The following is a 16994-nucleotide window of genomic DNA, read 5'->3' as shown; positions in this document are numbered from 1 at the left end:
CTGTGGGTTACAAGTTTTTGGTTTCCCAGTCAGAGCTCACCCTAATTCGTCAGATCTGTTTAAATCAAAATTTGAACATCATGCACAATTTCTTGCAATTGCATTGAGCACCATGTTTCCTTGAAATGGTACACAAATGGTTTTGAGGTCCATTTTAAATGTAACCCAACCAGCAGCATGCTGTATTAACAAGAAAGTGCAGTAAGTGGTTCAGCTTCCATAGATAAAGGCAATACAACATACATGCACCTCTTTTGGTAAGTCAGACTTTCTTAAAGAAAGAACCCTTCTTAAACAGTGATGCTGACCCTATTTGTGCTGTTTACCCACATACCATTTGTATATTTGGAAAAAGCAGAGGAAGACAAAGAGAAAAAAAAAACCCCACAATCAGCTCACAAAAGTCACAACTTTATTGCACCTTTTCAGTTAGCTATTACGAGGTAAGAGCTACTTTCATTATGAAAGCTCTCTTCTCTGGTCAGAAAAGGTGGTGCAAAATATGGAACCATCAATGCAAACATGTGGACTGTCCATTCACGCCAGTAAATGTTCATCTGCCAGTCCACTTCACAGCTATCCTTTGGAAATGACACTGCCCCTCTTGTACTGTACACATTACAGTGACATAAGGAAGGACTTGCATGAAAAACAAATGTCTCTCTTACACACAACTGAACAAACACACTTGTAGATAAATTCTCAACACCCACCGACTACTCTGAGTATTTAGTAGCACAGTAAAGATCTTCTTTAAATTACATATTTATAACATTAAAACCTATGCTTTTTATAGCCAATTCAAGGCAACATCTCTAGAATGAAAAGAAATGCGTGGGTAAATCTTTACAGCGTTGTCGGGGTGGGGGAAACACTGGTAGCACAAGATGGACTGTACAATCTACACTGGCAAAGCATTTGTTTATTTAACTTTAGTTTCTCTACACATCTGTGCCCAAACTGGTGCAAGATGATTAGATGGATTCCACACCTGATATATTTTGTATAAAACAGTTGTTTATAGGATGTACAGGATGCAACGAGGCGGCTTAGGTCCAGGGATGACTCCTACATGAAATGGGGTCTGATCAAGGGTGGAGATGGGAATATAGGAGGTTCTGGGTTCCTGAGTCTCAGCCCAGTTTCTAGACGGCGAGCATGACTGTCAGAAAAATTGCATAGAGGTATAAGATACAAGGGGACAAGAAGATCTCATCATGTAGTTATCGCATCATAACACAGTGCCAGAAGTATAAAATGTAACCCTTTAATTGCAGTATAGTGGTGAAGGAGTTTTTTTCCTTCTTTACAGAAAACAAAAACATGTTTCCAAACTGAGCTTCTCTAAATGAAGAACTGATGAGATGAGCTACATAGTTGGATAGCTGCACAGTAGAAAATTAACTGCGCCAACGAGAGTTCCTCCAGAAACGCCGGCCTCTACGACGCACACAACAATTGCACCGAGCTGTAAGAAAACAATAACTCATGAATAAAAAATAAAACTAACAGCATCCGATGCGTTTCCTCCATATCGATGACACCGAGCATTCCTTTGTATTATTAATGTATTAACATTAAAGCTGAACTTGGTAAGGAAGGGAAAAATCACGTGTGTAACAAGAACTGCGCAACTACAAACGACCCTTCATTTAAAATGGGTTTTGAACCAGTTTAGGCATGCGTAATGAGGAAACAGTGGCTATTTTAAACCTCAATTTTACCAACAATATGCAGGCAAAACCCGGTCCTTAAAAAGAAGCAGTGTGGTACAGACACTAGAGTACAAAATAAAATCCCAACTTATGAGAAAAAAATAATAATAACATAAAAATATTTAAGAAATCTAAAACAAGAATAATGAATGAGTCCAGCTTTGTTATTTGACATAGAATAATTTCATTTTTTGTTAAAAAAGTCACTTTTTTTGCTCAGATTGCGTTTTCAGCGCAGTTTTCAGCGAGGCCAATGAGTCACAGCCTACCTTTCACAATTACGGTAAAGCTTTTTGTATTTCATGGTAGCACATTTTCAGGGAAATAATCGGGGCTCAAAGGACACAAATCTAGCGCGATATTGACGTGATGTTCGTGATGTAAGGATTTTCAATTAAATACTGAATGCATAGAAAACTTTAAGCTGCTCATGGCGGCATCTAAAGGGGAGATAGTGAAATTCAGCTGTCTGCTGAAAACAATATTTCACATTGATTAGTTTAAAAGTTGTGTTGGCAGACTGCTGATGCAGTAATGTGTACTGCTTTTGGCACATATCTTATTCTTGAATATGGGGGATTAAACAAACAAAAGACAAAAGAAAAAAGAGAGAGAGAGAGAGGGAGAGAGAGAGATTGGGTAAATGAGTTTGGTAAGAAAAGTATTTTCTGTCTCAATTTCAAGTCAGCAAGACTTCAGCAGCAATCTGGACTCTCAGCGTCGGACTCCAAAAACTCTCTTCCCTCCGGGTGTTACAGACCACTTGTTCCGCCTGTCCTGAATCTTCTGGAACATGCTGCTGGCCCCTCTCCACTTCTCTCTTTTATACTGCTTTACTTTCTTCACCTGTTAATAAGAGGAAAAGGGGACAAAATTAAAATTAAATAATTGCATATCGTCTCGGAGAAGTATTTTAGTTGTTAATAATCAAAATACTAAACAGGAAAGCAGGGTAAAAACTGGCCATCATAGAGAGAAATAGGGGCGCTGTGTTGTTTAATAACAGAGATTACAACAACACATTTTTAGACAATCTTTCCAGGGATCGTACTTGATTGCACAATATACGTGCAAAGTGTCACAAGTAACTGTTTAGGTCCCAAGAGCAACAACGTGTCTGGTTAGTGGCACTAAATTTGCCTGTGAAATGACAAATGTAACTTTGACCTCATGCACGTTTTGAGTAAAGACCCATTAGGTGATCACTGTGTGCAAGTTTCACTGAAATCTAACTAATTCTAATGCAGCAGTACAGATTCTTGTGAACTGAACAGACAGACAATGACTTTTTTCATGTTGCATTTCACCCCTCACCTTTCCCCTGTCGAAGTCTTCATCCCACTCGTCGATCACAGTGTCACACCTGGCATCGCGGGCATCTTCAATGGCATCTCTGCTGACAGCAGAGACCTCACCATCCCAACTGAGGACTAGTGAAGACAAGACACTGACACCCTTTAGGGTCTTTAAAAACACATTTTCTTTAAAATTGCATTTAAAAACACAAATATGACTCTGCATCTCACCATTGGCTCCGTAGGCTTTATCCGACGCGTTCCTGAGCAGCTCTTCTACCACACTACTCGTCTTTTTCCCATCCCAAGCTACGGGTGCGGCGCGGGTCGAGCCATCCGATGTACTTCCATCAGCCGCTGGTGCCACGCTGCGCTTGTAGCCGTCCTTCACTTGGCTGTCCCACACTACCACTGTGGCTGGGAATTGAGAAAAAACAAAACAAAACAAAATCACAGAACTGTGATTAAATCTGACATTCTCAAAATGCATTGAGTCACACTCTGCACAAAAGTAGAATGACTGGTCACTCCACAGAAAGGCTGAAAGGCTGCAGAGGTGCAAAGTGATTTTGTCAAATGGCTCCAATCAAAATTTTACATTGACACTCCACAGGTAATCGATGTAATGTTAATTTCTCGCTCACACACCTGTGCTTTCTTTGTTTATTCTGTCCTTCTCCATCGTTTTCTTTTTGTACGGGGGCTCCGATGCTTCAGTCTCAGCATCAGGACAATGCTTGCTCTCCTCCCACTGCTGCATCTCTTCTTTTAGCCTCTTCTTCACTTTTAATTTCTTTTTTACTTTTAATAAATCTCCTGTATCTTTCTGGCTCCCTGTGGGCTTCATCTCAGAACTGCTTCTGGGGAAAAAGCAGATGAGAGATCGAGGTAATGAAAGGCATATAGCAGAAGCAACTACTTTGTCTCACTCTTAACCCTTAAGGGTGAGAAGATCAAATATTTAATGAAAAAGAATCTTATTTCAAGTCCTTTATGAGAGTTATGAATAATGATAACACATTTAGAAAAGTTCTTGATTCCTAGAGTCAAGCCAGTAATGTAGACTTTCTGAGAGCTTTACACACGAACTCAACTTCAGGTGAAGAACAAACATAACCAGACTCGAACCAACCTTTCTGTTGTAGAGCGTGCAGACACTGTATCCTGCAGAGCGTCTCCTGACTGACCCACATTGTCTTTCTTTTTCTTCTTTTTCTTCTTCTTCAACACACAATCCGTTTCCTGCTTTTTCCGGTTTGACTCACACTGCGATGGAGTTGTAGCGGATAACTGAGGCTTTTTCTTAGACTCTTCTGCACTGGACTGAGGGGTCAGGCTCCACATGCCACTCTGACACCAGTCCTCCTCCTGGCTTGACGTGTCCAAATGAGACGAGACACACGCCCGCTCCTTCGCCTTCTCTCCGTCTTCGTCCAGCCGCTTTCGCTTCTTCTTTTTCCTCTTGCACCTCTTCTCGCCATCGGACTCTGCTGCAGTGCACTGTGTCTGTGGAGCTGGGGATGTGACTGGCTCTGGGACGCTCTCCACCTCAGAATGCCGCCGCTTCCTCTTCTTCTTTTTGTGTTTGACATTTTGAGCGGGAGGGTCGTCAAGGTCTGGTTCTTGAACCACTGAGTTGAGCTTGTTGGAAGACTTGGGACTCTTTGGGCCTGGACAGTGAAGACCGTTTGTTTTAGGAGGAAGGCTCACGCTTGGCTTTTGCAGTGTGGAGAAAAGGGACTGTTTCTGAGGACTCTGCAGTTTGAAGGATCCAGTTAAATGGGCTAAAGGTGATGATTGGACTTTACATGAATGGAATGGATCAGCTCTGGAAAAGAAATAAGGATAGTCTTTGTTTTTGGGTGTCAAAATTTGAATGGATACACTCACATTAAGAGTATACTGACCCCCTAAGTGGCAGAGGACTGTACAACTCAACCATGCCTAGTGTGAGTATTCGCAATACGAAACAGGTTTCCATATACATACCTGTGAGTGGGAGTGGGTGAGGCAAGGGTGAGGGAGTTAAGTTGATTTTGATGCATGGGGTCACTGGACGGCAAACGGGGCAGAACATCAATGCTGTTCGGACTCCGGCTGCGAGCCTGCAGTTATCGACATAAATAAAAACTTGGTGGTCTAAAGAAAATAGCCATGAGTGTGACAAAAATAAGGAAGAGAGTAAATAAAGGAAAAAAACAGGGTGATTAAAAGGATGATTGGGGGGGGGGGGTGGAGAGAGGAAAACAAAGTAGAAAGGGTATGGCAGAGAAGAATTAGAAATGATTAGGAAAAAAGAACAAACTAAAGGAAAAGAAGACAAACTTTAAACAAGTGCTAACATGTGGTTGATTAGACGGTACACTGGAGAAATAAGACATTACATAAAAGGCATAAAACGTAACACAACACCACTCTTTAACTTGCCTGAATAAAAAAGACTAATTGAAATCAACGGTGCAATTTGTGACAGCAGGTGTGGCGTTACACGACAGGAAGCAGAATTATTATGAGTTTGTAGTAAGACAGGAAGTGAGGCAACTGCTGTGGATGGGGATGACGTTCACCTTCTTGGCCGACAGGGCAAGCTTCTTGGCAGGTGGAGGTGACATGGTGCTGGTGGCTTCAGATGTGATGTTGCCGAGAGCCGGGGGTTTAATTTTTGCCGTCTTCTGCTCCTCTGTGCTCTGAGAGCGCTCCACGCTCCTTGCTGGAGACGCCAGGCCGCTGGAGCCTTTCCGAGGAGTGGAGGGAGTCTCTCCTACTGGTGCACTTTTGGGACCAACGGAGTCCTGGTCCAGAGAGAGAAAACCACAGGTGGCGGTTATGCTTTTGTGAAGCTGCAGATCTGATCTTTTACATCAAACATGGCTTCTGAAATGTGAGAGAATCCTTGTTTTCATGCTACTGTAGACTGAATCTCTGTAGGAAAGCATGTTTCCCTAAAGAAATGCCACTGCTTTTCACAGCACTCAAATATTTTGAGTATTTTTTATTACCTGATGATCAAAATTAAAAATCCCTGTCAAGATTTCACCCTTAATGTAACATTTGTATTCATGCTTGTTGACTTTATACCGTACCTTTGACTCAGTGGTGTCAGCAGAGGAGGAGTCAGACAAAGACTTAAATGAGGTAGACGCTGCCATGCCTCTGCCTTCTCCACCTTGTTTTTTATCTCCCTCCGTTCTGCTGACCCCGTTGTTGGAAGGGGTCGGAGTGCTGCTGCGGGATGGCAGCTGGCTCTGCGAAGAGGGCTTCTTCACCTTCTTGAAAGGTTCCTCTATAACTGCGGGTCCACCCGGCAGCTTTGGCAGACCGTTGGAAGAGGATGTCCAGTTGGACAGTCGGGGCTGTGGCTGAGTGCTCACACCGTTCCTGGAAATGGGCAAACCCAAACCACCGTCCATCGACTGGATCTTGCGCAGCTGGGCTGGCTCAAGTTTCTATCAAGAAAACGAGGACTTTTCTTACATTTTTTATCCAGAATGTTAAAAGCTAGAAAGTTTAACACATACATTTACTATTTTACAAAAAGCCAAATATTTCTTATACCTTTTTCACCTGTGGGGAAGAGAGAGGCCCGTTCAAGTTGGACCTCTTTATCTGTTCCGATGGTGCCGTATTCTTCCCGGAATACAACATCCCCTGCTTGGTGGTCTGCCCATCTGCATTTTTCTTGGTTTCAGGTATCCTTTAACACACAAACACAGACTCTAGTTTGTTGGACTGCACATCCAGGAGGTACAGACATCTTTTTTGATCTCTTGCATCACTCGCTACCGTCTCACCTCAAGTAGAAAAGCACATAAGCCTGCTGGTTCAAGACCACTTTGATGTTACTTGAGTGCACCATTGAATCATTCATTTGGTACCATTGTCCATTGCTTGCCTGTGAGGATAAAAGAGGGAAGAAACATAAAATAAAGCCATTTTCCCTGTAAAGATAACTAAAGCTCTCAAATCTTAATCACTAGTTTAGCTGTGAAAGGGATTTGTTAACTTTTAGCTTTTAAAAAGGAATTGAGAGAAACCAATGTGACCCTGACTTTTGGTGAAGATCGATATTTGGCAAAAACTGGCAGCTATCTGTGTAAATGTGTTGTACTGGTATATTCGATGGATACAGCTTGTTATCCAGGTCTGCTATGGTAAGCTATTAACAATCCACTCTCTTGTCCACATATAGTCACTTCTGACTCCACAAAACTGACGTATTAATGGGAAAGTTTCACAACAAGCTTTCACAAACAGTGTAGAAAAGGAACTTTAAATTCAGATCGCTGACACCTAATTTCTCACCTTTCCCGATCGGAATCCACAAGACGGAGTGGAAGGATTTTTAAAGCCAATTTTCCTTCACGTTCCTGTCACACGCACACTAAAAAGATTGTTTATCTATACCGTCTTACCTTCACATAGCAGTAGTAGTGTCCAGCATGACAACTGTAGCCTGAATGCACCAGAACAGCATAGAGGCCGTACATGACAGGATCGCCTGAGCTCTGAGACATGTAAGGGCGGATGTTTAGAAATTCTGGGTAACCAACATCCTGAAAAAGAAGAAGAAAATGACAGAAAGGTGTGAGATATATAGAGGAATGAGGCAGTTTTGCTAAAAATCAGTCCGTGTCGTGAAAATTCTTTAACCTTTGTTATTTTTCCACCGCTGAAGTTTGCAAACCTCTTCAGTGAAAGGGTGAGTACGTTGGATGTTCGATGCACTGTGAAGCGCTTGGTGGCCGGCACTTTCTTTTTGCACCTGAAGAGGACGAAAAATAAAAATTATGACGACACTCTTTAATCTTTTTTTAATTTTAAGACCTTTTCCCCAAAAATTTTAAGATTTACACTCACCACTGACTTTGTTAGATACACTTGTTCAACTGCTTAATGTAAACATCTAGTCAGCCATTCACATGGTAACGACTAAATGCATTTAGGTACGTACACATGGTCACAACGACCTGCTGAAGTTGAAACTGTGCATCAGAATGGAGAAGAAAGGTGATTTCAATTACTTTGAACGTGGTTTGGCCCGTCTGCCATCAACAACCAGTCTATTTCGGAAACTACTGAGCTACTGCAGTTATACTGATCTGCATCACGGATGTGCTACCAACAAATCTGCAGCTGTGTGATGCCATCATGTCAATATGGCCCAAGAGGCACCTTGCTGAATACGTGCCACAAAGAATCAAAGCAGCTCTGAAGCCAAAATGGGGTCCAACCCAGTACTAACAAGGTGTACCTAATGAAGTGTCTGGTGAAAGTATTTTGAATCATTTCTGACTACATGAGAGGGGAACTTACTTGGCACACATGTAGGCATTCTCTCCACTTAAAACATCTGGTTTAACAAACAGTTCCAAGGCTCGCACTATGTTTGCTGCTTGCTAAAACAACACAACAGAAATTACGTTACCAAACTTTCCAAAGACAGAAACATGAACATTTCCATGAAAATAAACGTTATACAATAAGGAGATATCGTGCAACATACCCGAATCTCAACGGCGATATCCAGGTAAGGATCGTACGTATCTGAGACACTTTTACAAATAGAGCATTTTACTGAAAGGCAAAAAAAAACAAGTCTCACTCTTCTGACAGTACTTGTAAGTAAAATCTGTTGAAGCTGCAGCAACCTCAGTTCAATTTCCTGTAAACATGAAACTGTCAGGCACCTCAAACAACCTCATCTGACTATTAGAGCAAACTTTAAGGGGAAATTCCTTTTACATTTTAACTCGTTTCTATTTTTCCATTATAGAACAAGCGAAACTCTTGAACCCACATAAAAGAAATTACACGAACTGTTCCTTAACCTCTCACTTTCAATATGAAAGTTAATCATAATGAATGTCTCTTTTAATAAGATTTAAATTCAATTTAAATTAGAATATTTGAGCAGTGGGTTCTTAAGTAAAACACAGAGATTGAATAGTTAAATAAATTTTGACAATGTAGTGTCTTTTTCTAAAAAAATAAATAAAATAATTACACAGGATACCTGCATCTTAAGCCAAGGTAAGATACACACATATGACACCTCTCTGTTTTCCATGCATGACTAAAAAGATTATATTAGCCTAATTTAGTATATTGAGTATTAACCTGCATCAAACCATTAAGACTTAATCTGAGCTGCGTGTTTATTCATCAGTCAATACCTCTTGACCTGAGGTAACCTCCAAAGATCTGGTGAACCAGTGTCGTGGCCTGGGTCTGCCTGTCAAGCCTAAAAACACAAAGACAAAAGTTATTCATGTAATGACTAATGACTAAACAAATATCATAAGAAGCATAAATCCTTACTTCGGATAGCCATTGAGACAGGCTTTCTGCATGGCATCGATGGTGTACCGCAAAAATTCATGGGCGTCCTCTTGACTACCAAAGCGAAAATGTCTTGCAATTTCTGTGGACGACAAAGAGCCTGTCAGATTTCATGCTTTACCAGAGTTACATTTTTCCTCTAGCCTCGCACTTACTGAGACAGGGAGGCTCAGAGAAAGGCGTCTCTCACTTTCCAACTTGTCAATAATGTTCCTTGTATTTGATAAAATGTCGATGAACTGCAATGACCCACAGGCTCATTAAAGAAATAGATCAACCACTGACTACCCAGATTATCTGACTGAGGTCACAGACATTTGTTACATATCGTGATTTCTGACAATAAGTGAAAGCAAAGCAAGAAACTGTAGAGGTTCATTAAAAATAAAAAAACCTAACAAAAAATTCATTTCTTATTTATAGCATGACAGCTTATCACTTATGGCCTGATAGACACCAAAGTAAACCATTAAAGGTCACAAATTGAAGTAATATTTTCATTATTAAATAACAGAAAAGTTATTGTTTTCCATAATTTTCTACAGAAATGTTTTTATTTATACACAAACAAAATGTAAAAACTGAATTTTGCTGTTAATTCAAAGATTTTTTTCTATTATTTTTTTTATTTTTGTTGTTGTTTTAATTACACGTCAAAGATCAGGAAGGAGTTACAAGTGCTTTTAATGTTTACAACTTTATTTCTTATAGACAAAGTCTAACAGCAATGCTTTTTACTTTCATTTACTACAGCAGCATTTCTTTACAATGCAGAAACATGAAGACTTAAGGAGAACACATCAGGTTTTTTTAAATGGTCATTAGGTGATTAACCGATTTGTCTGACCCACTGAGATTTAACTGAACTGGCCCACAACGTAAAATTAGGTTCTCTCTATAGTCTTCATAACAAGAATAACTGATTATAGTCATTTAACTATTAAAATATGACACGGCACATGTGCACACTTATAAAGTGAATGGCTAATACAGATAGTAGTGATGTACAACAATCAGTGAGCCGATTCATCGGCTCTCTCTCGGCACTCAAAGGAAATACATGCATGTCGAGGTAATATGATAAATACCACTCCTTTTATAGGCTGGCACTATACTCTTCCTACACTGGCAAACTGGACAGTACAAAACTCTAGCAGTCCTTTGTTTCTTCCTTTAGAAACTAGCACCTCCTGTCCTTTGTGTCCAGTCTCTTTAGCTACACTCCAGCCATCCAAGTTGTCATTTTCCCCAGGTTAACAGTCACACTTTTTTGTAACTATTATAGAAACAGGTTAGGTCAGCACATTCATTTCAAACAGTGGGCTGGCTGTTTCACTGTAACTACATAAAGGTCCTTTATCAGGAAATACAGTACACCCTGCAGCCAATCAAACTAGAGCTTTCACCCAGACCATGGCATAATGACCCAATAAACATGTTATGGTTACAGAGCGGCGTCTAATCTGCAGTAAGAGTCTCATAGTAGAGATAATGTACCCTACTGTTATTTCCTAATGGAAAACTGGATGAGCTATTAGAATGTGGTCATCAACATATTCCCAGCATAGCACCCCTGCACATTCACAACAATGAGTCACCCGAGAGTGGGGAAAAAGGAATATAATACATCAAGCACTAATGATCTATTCCAGGCACTTCCAGGAGAGGAGAGAGGCAACATCTTGAAGACATTAAAGCTGTGGGCATTAATACTGGTGTGTCGTGTTTTTATTTTGTTTGTGAAACCTCAGCTGTGAGATCTGGTGGCAGTTCAGGAATCGGCAGCAGTAAGCTCTTTTGTTTTTGTGCAGTGATATGGCACTGTATTAATGGGCTTTAGAGTTGGACTAGAAATACCGAGGTTGATATTTCAATGTGTGCATTTAAACTGTTCCAGCATTAGCGGCACATTTTAAGCTACAGAGGAGGCCACTAGCTAAATCAATGTATAAAAAACCTGAACACACATACAGCGCATCCTGAGCTCTGATGGGGGGGAGAAAGCAGGTGGCCTGTACATTTTTGTGCTAAAGCCCGCAGTCACAAGGAGACAGAAAGGGCATTGGGAAAGGAGGGAGGCAGAGAAAATGAGGCACAGGAGGTGGAGACATGATTGCAGCATCACATAAGGAGGAAGCAGCCAGGTAGGGAGGGGACTAGGGTGCAATGAAACTACAGCACAGTAACTCGCCGTGTCAGGGCACTACTCACACCTCATCGCTACTGTCTACGTGGGATTCATTCACTAACTGCAGTCTCACTGCTCCACTTCTATACTGCAGTTACTGCCCATTGTTGTCATACGGGACACTGTTGCAACACATTACCCTTGAGAGTAGCCAACCAATAAATGTGACGTCTGAGATAAACCTAGAAGGCATAAACTGCTCAGGCACTGTTAAAGGAGGGCGATCTTACTTTTTAAGTCTCTGATGAAGGAGACGGGCTTAATGGCGTTGCCTGTGTTGGCGAAGGCTTGGATGATATGGTTCTGCATTACACAGATCATACAGAAGCCTGACTGGTGACCTGAACAACAAAGAGGAAGAGGAGTTACAAATAACATAAAAGTATAAGCAGGTGTTAGCATTAAATACAAAAACAATACCTTTAACTCAAATTTAAGGGGTTAAAAGGCATTCCACAAACCAGCTGCTGATATTACAATATGTTAATCTTTTATATAGAGTCTGTTTGAATGAGATGATCAAAACGAGTAAAAAAAAAAAAAAACGCTCCAAATAATAAATGTCTTGATGCATGCACAATCATCCAGGTAAGGAAATCCCTGGATGATTGGGAGCTCAAAATAAACTAGCTGAACCAAATGAAGCTACACTTCTTGTTTTTCCTTCTTCAGGCACACACAGGGATATAGGCCAGGTAAAAGTAATTCCCCAAACTGTGTGAGAAACTGTTAGTGTTTAAAATAAAATAAAAAAAAAGTAAATAGGATAGTAAATCTACTCACAGACACGGCTGTGCTCCTTTGAGAGTAAGTAGTTGGCAAGTGGCGGCGTGTAGGTGAGACACTGCACTGTGGAATTGAGGAAGCAGGTGTTTCCAAGGTTATGGAGGCCGGCTCCCACCCTGTACACACGCTCCCACTTAAGGGTGATCTTGTTCCCCGGAAAGAGCATCTTCTGCGGAGCAGGGATCCCATCGCTCTGGCCCCCGACCACATTCTCTAAGACTAAAGAAGGGGTACAGGCAATTTTGTGACATTAGCCGAGGACAGAACGCCAGAACTGAGCTTTCAGGGTAAGCATCAAAGAACAAAAGGTCAAACATGGAAAATGTCAGGCCATCAAATTCTGCTCAATTTTCAGTTCATTTTGAGAGCTTACCTTGCCTCTTAATTTGAGCAGGCTCTGCAGCTTTCTGTGCTGTAGCACCCTCAGTCCTAGGATTGAGGATCACATACTTGTTCTTTAGGCTGTCGAGCTGATAGGAGAACCCCTTGGTGGCAGGCTCAAACTCTATTTTCTGCAAAAGGACCTTCTTGGCAGAAGAGGCCAATAGCTTGTTGAGGTCACCCTCATCGCCTGTGTCCTTTCGGCCAGGTTTTAAAGCCTCCTTGAGTTTATCCACTATCGGCATTGTTGGAACATCACTGTGGGGACAAACAGATTGAGTGTCAGCATCACTTCTCAAGACTGCACAAAAAAATAAAAATAAAAATGTACCATTTCAATGATATCAATGACATGCCATCCTTTTTTTTTTATATCTGCAAAAAATGCTCACACAAAATTACTTTGTTTCAGAGTTAAACATGAGCAAAATTAAACCTGCAAATACAAGTTAAATTGCTCTCATAGCTAATAAATTAAGCCCGTTTGTTTGCCCTCCAGTGGGCACCTCTCTAGGCACATTTTCTGACATCACCTTACAAGAGAGATAAGGACTGAGTGCTTCCAGCTGGGTCTTGGCAGCTGTCCCTGCAGTTATGCAAGGCATCAGATGTAACATAGGGTGGGGGAGTGTATGGGATAGGAGAGGGAGAGCATTTATGCTTACACATAAGGTGTGAGCAGCTGTAGTTAACTGCCAAATTACATTTATACAAGTCACATATTGACCTAATCAAATTTTTTGTCATCCTCTCGACTCCAGTGAGTGCATAATCAGCAAAGCTGTAGCTCCTTAAATTTTGTCACAACAGTTAGAGATCTACAGTAACAAGTAATAACAGTAAACCTAAAAGTGTTTTCCATGTACTGTTTCTACACATAAAAAGCAGCTTAATGTACACAAAGACCATTTTAGTGTTGAGAACTGCTGCTTTACACCAGGCAGCTGTAAAGGAGCTCTGATTCAGGCTGCTAAACTAAACAGCTGATGAAGGGTGTTAGTCGATCAAGTTGACTGGCCGGCTGACTGCAGCGGGAAGAAATGAGGAGATCAAAGTCCAAAGGAAAGAGTGACACATTGTTTACACAGCTGATCATTGCAGTTAACAGAGAGCAACTCCAAACTACGGGAGCATTAGAGGGTCGGAGAGTAGGTGACCTGCAATCCCTCGAGTAACACATTCAACTATCAATCGCTGAACCTGTGACTTACTTTTTAAACTTACGAGTAAGCTATTATTACACAGCATAGCAACGCCATATTTTGATGGTGAGTGTGTAAAACATTCAATCTTCTCTCAGTTTACCCATACAAATGATACCGTCCCCCCCAGATAAAGACAACAAAACATCTAAGGAAAAAAAAAAAAACAAACAGAAGCGAAGGCTACATCATAGAGACAATACAGCACTACGACTTACTCATCAGAGTAGGCAGTGACGTCATGAAGAGGGAAGGAGGGCCAAACATGCATTGTATGCACAAGGGCATGCTGACCTTCACGTGCTGCTGATACTGATACAACTAAGAAGCACAGAGCCCACAGGGAGAGGGAGCTAACTGCAGTGATGCAACCGTCCAAACAGGCAGCTCTGCTGATGCGCTGACCAAAACACGGATGTTTAATCCGATTGTGTCACATTACTAATAACACAGAAACTTTCTGACTGCTGTTTGGGATATGCTGGTTGCATAACTAACAAATGATGCTATTTAAGACACGGGTCATTTTAAGGTGAGTGAAGGTTTTCACAAACAGTGATAATCTGGGAATAATTACTTACACCGATGCTTAATTTGAGAAAAAAAAAAGAAAAAAAGAAAATCGATTAAATCCAAAAATAAAACAAATACAATTCCTCGTCTTGTCAACTCAAGCTTACATCAAGCATAAAATTACACTGGTAAAGCTTTTTAATGTTAAGAGTACTTCAGATATCTTAAAGCCAACTTTAATAAGTTTTCACTTTATGTGGTAATTTATGTTAGCATGGCTTTGTTTTCTGTTCCACTTTCCATCAATGCCCTTTGCCTTTTTCGTTGTACATGTACCATGACAATAAAGGGCTATTCCATTCAATGAAGGAAGGGATGTACACAGGCAGACAGTCATTAAGCGTAAGGTCTTGTTAAGCCATTTAGCCTATGTAATCAATATGTAGTGCAATGTCAAACTAAACAATACGACTTAAAGCCTATTTACAGGGGTTTAAAAACTTATAACCTGGTTGTTTCCGATTTTAAAAGGTAATCCTCACACTGATATGAAAATATTTCATTCAATTTGTAGGAACACAACTGATATTGAACTTAAATTTAGATGTTTAGAAAACTGACTCGTAAAGGATAGATTGACTCCATATTGCACAGTGAAAGTTCGGAGAACCTCAGTTTGATCCTGAGAGTTCCTTCTGGGATTGCATCACGAAGGGCATCCTGTGTAAACATGCGGCGCGATCCTTTCCGAATAAGTGAGCAACCAAAACTAGCTTTTACTTTTGTAGGATAGATTGCAGCTGAATTAGTTTATTAAGTGCTTTTATGGACAGTCAATAGCAAATTATGTTAGCTACTAATATTTAAACAAAGAATAAAAAAAATAAAAAAAAATGTAGAGACAGTGGGATTACTTTCAAGTACCCTCCAGTGAATACTTGCATTACCCAATACTGACTCTTTATTTGCATTTCGTAAACTATGCATACATAGATCGTGCACATATCCTGCCTAAACTACTGCTGGATGCAGGTGACTTCAAGGGCTACCAAAAATGTTGAATTATGACACAAAACAAACTATGAGAACATTTTTAAAAAATGATTCTTTTTGAATATATATATATATGTATGAGGCAATATATCATTAAAAAAGGGCATTTATTTACAAGGGGTCACCACAGCGGGTAGCTTTACATGTTTTATTTATTTATTGTCTTGTTGAGCCACAGAAGCTTTGGATAATTAACATTACTTACTCAGCATAATTTATCCCTGAAATAATTCATTCTCAACTACTACTCAAACGACAGAGGAAAAAAAAATCCATAAACTATTAAAACAAAACACCAGAATATGAAAACATGCATTCAGCCCTCACCTTCTCCCATATCTAAGTCACCCACCACCACTAGAGGAGCATTGGGCCATCCTATGTTTTTAAAACTGAGGGTTCAGATCACTCTTAAAGAACTTGCTGCAAAGGTTTGTCTAATGACACCAAAAAAAAACCCAAAACTGGACTACTCCAGGTTTAATATATAGATCTACAAAAAGCTACTCACTCGCTTCAACACACTTCCACAAGCACACTCAAAGTGTAGAGATTTCACTTCTTAAATCCCACAGCTTATTGTTTTGACCTGCTTATAAATCTACCTGGACGCATAATTTAAGCTAGTTTGAGGTCTTGTTTTTTCTAAAGGTCGTTAAGAGCTCCATGAAGTAGCCGGTGTAGTTGCTCACCTACTGGTCCCACCACTATGGGCCAATCACCAAAGCTTGAATGCTAGTTTGCTTATCTACAGCCGCAGCTAATCTCGCCCTGAACCGTTTAAAATTTATACAGGAAGCGTCGCTAAATATCGCAACTGCTCGATATTTAATCGTTTATCTGTCCCTGCTGTCGACTGATTCGTGTTCTGCTATTCAATCGTTTAACAGTGGAGCAACGCGGTTAGCAGCCAAGCTAGCTTAACGTGGCGAAAGCCAGCCTCCCTCAGTGCTGCAATGTGGTTAGCATCCCAGCACCCAGGTAGCTAACAAACCTCCCTAACCGCCACATCTCGCCTCTTAGCCCAACGACAGCACCACGTAAACAAGCAGCGAACAGATATTACACGAATACGCCTTTCCGTTCACTTACCTTTCACTCAACGGGACAAAATAATTTAAACTAGAAGCCTCTGCTTCCTCAGATGAAGCTCTTCAATCTAGTATTTTCGCCCATGCTGCATTATGAGAGGGCGATAGAAAAAAAATGACTGACAGGAATCACGGACCAATCAGAGCACAGGTCACGCTGTAGCCGAAAGGTTCAGCCAATCGGCGCTTAACGTGACGTCGATCTGTCGGGAGAGGGCTACACGTGACTTCCAGCCAGCGCTGTTTACCATTGATGCGCGATACCTGATTATGTTTTTATATAACAACAAAAACGCGCGGAAACATGGCAGGGCCTGAATCACACCGCTACTCATGCTCATGAAAATTCCCAGAGGAGGGCAACCCCCCCCCCATTTTACATTTTTAATGATGCTTTTTCATTTGCTTTTCTTTCTAAGATTGCATTTCAT

General features: G+C 40.8%; 1 protein-coding gene across 2 annotated transcripts; it reads right to left on the bottom strand.

The window, feature by feature from the left end:
* Nucleotides 1-395: 395 nt before the first annotated feature.
* Nucleotides 396-16714, bottom strand: usp36 (ubiquitin specific peptidase 36). 2 transcript variants are annotated; one of them, XM_085454306.1, is made up of 20 exons: nucleotides 16565-16714; nucleotides 12697-12962; nucleotides 12321-12542; nucleotides 11768-11878; nucleotides 9329-9431; nucleotides 9184-9251; nucleotides 8514-8584; nucleotides 8324-8406; nucleotides 7661-7772; nucleotides 7423-7563; nucleotides 6802-6902; nucleotides 6566-6704; nucleotides 6094-6456; nucleotides 5578-5802; nucleotides 5000-5115; nucleotides 4143-4838; nucleotides 3659-3870; nucleotides 3242-3427; nucleotides 3030-3145; nucleotides 396-2561 (listed from the first exon to the last, which is right to left on the bottom strand). In XM_085454306.1, the coding sequence occupies exons 2-20, from the start codon at nucleotides 12947-12949 to the stop codon at nucleotides 2430-2432; spliced, it is 3450 nt and encodes a 1149-aa protein (XP_085310432.1). In that variant the 5' UTR covers nucleotides 12950-12962; nucleotides 16565-16714; the 3' UTR covers nucleotides 396-2429. The 2 variants fall into 2 exon arrangements, with proteins under 2 accessions (XP_085310432.1, XP_085310433.1); XM_085454307.1 differs by having other exon boundaries at nucleotides 3659-3867.
* Between the last annotated feature and the right edge of the window lie 280 nt (nucleotides 16715-16994).

This window comes from Copadichromis virginalis, linkage group LG4 (assembly GCF_057382275.1).
Source record: "Copadichromis virginalis isolate Kocher_CV1m ecotype Utaka linkage group LG4, C_Virginalis_male_GT1.1, whole genome shotgun sequence".
Classification (NCBI taxonomy): Eukaryota; Metazoa; Chordata; class Actinopteri; order Cichliformes; family Cichlidae; genus Copadichromis; species Copadichromis virginalis.
Note: the sequence above shows the minus strand (reverse complement) of the source record. Positions and strands in the feature narration are given on the sequence as shown.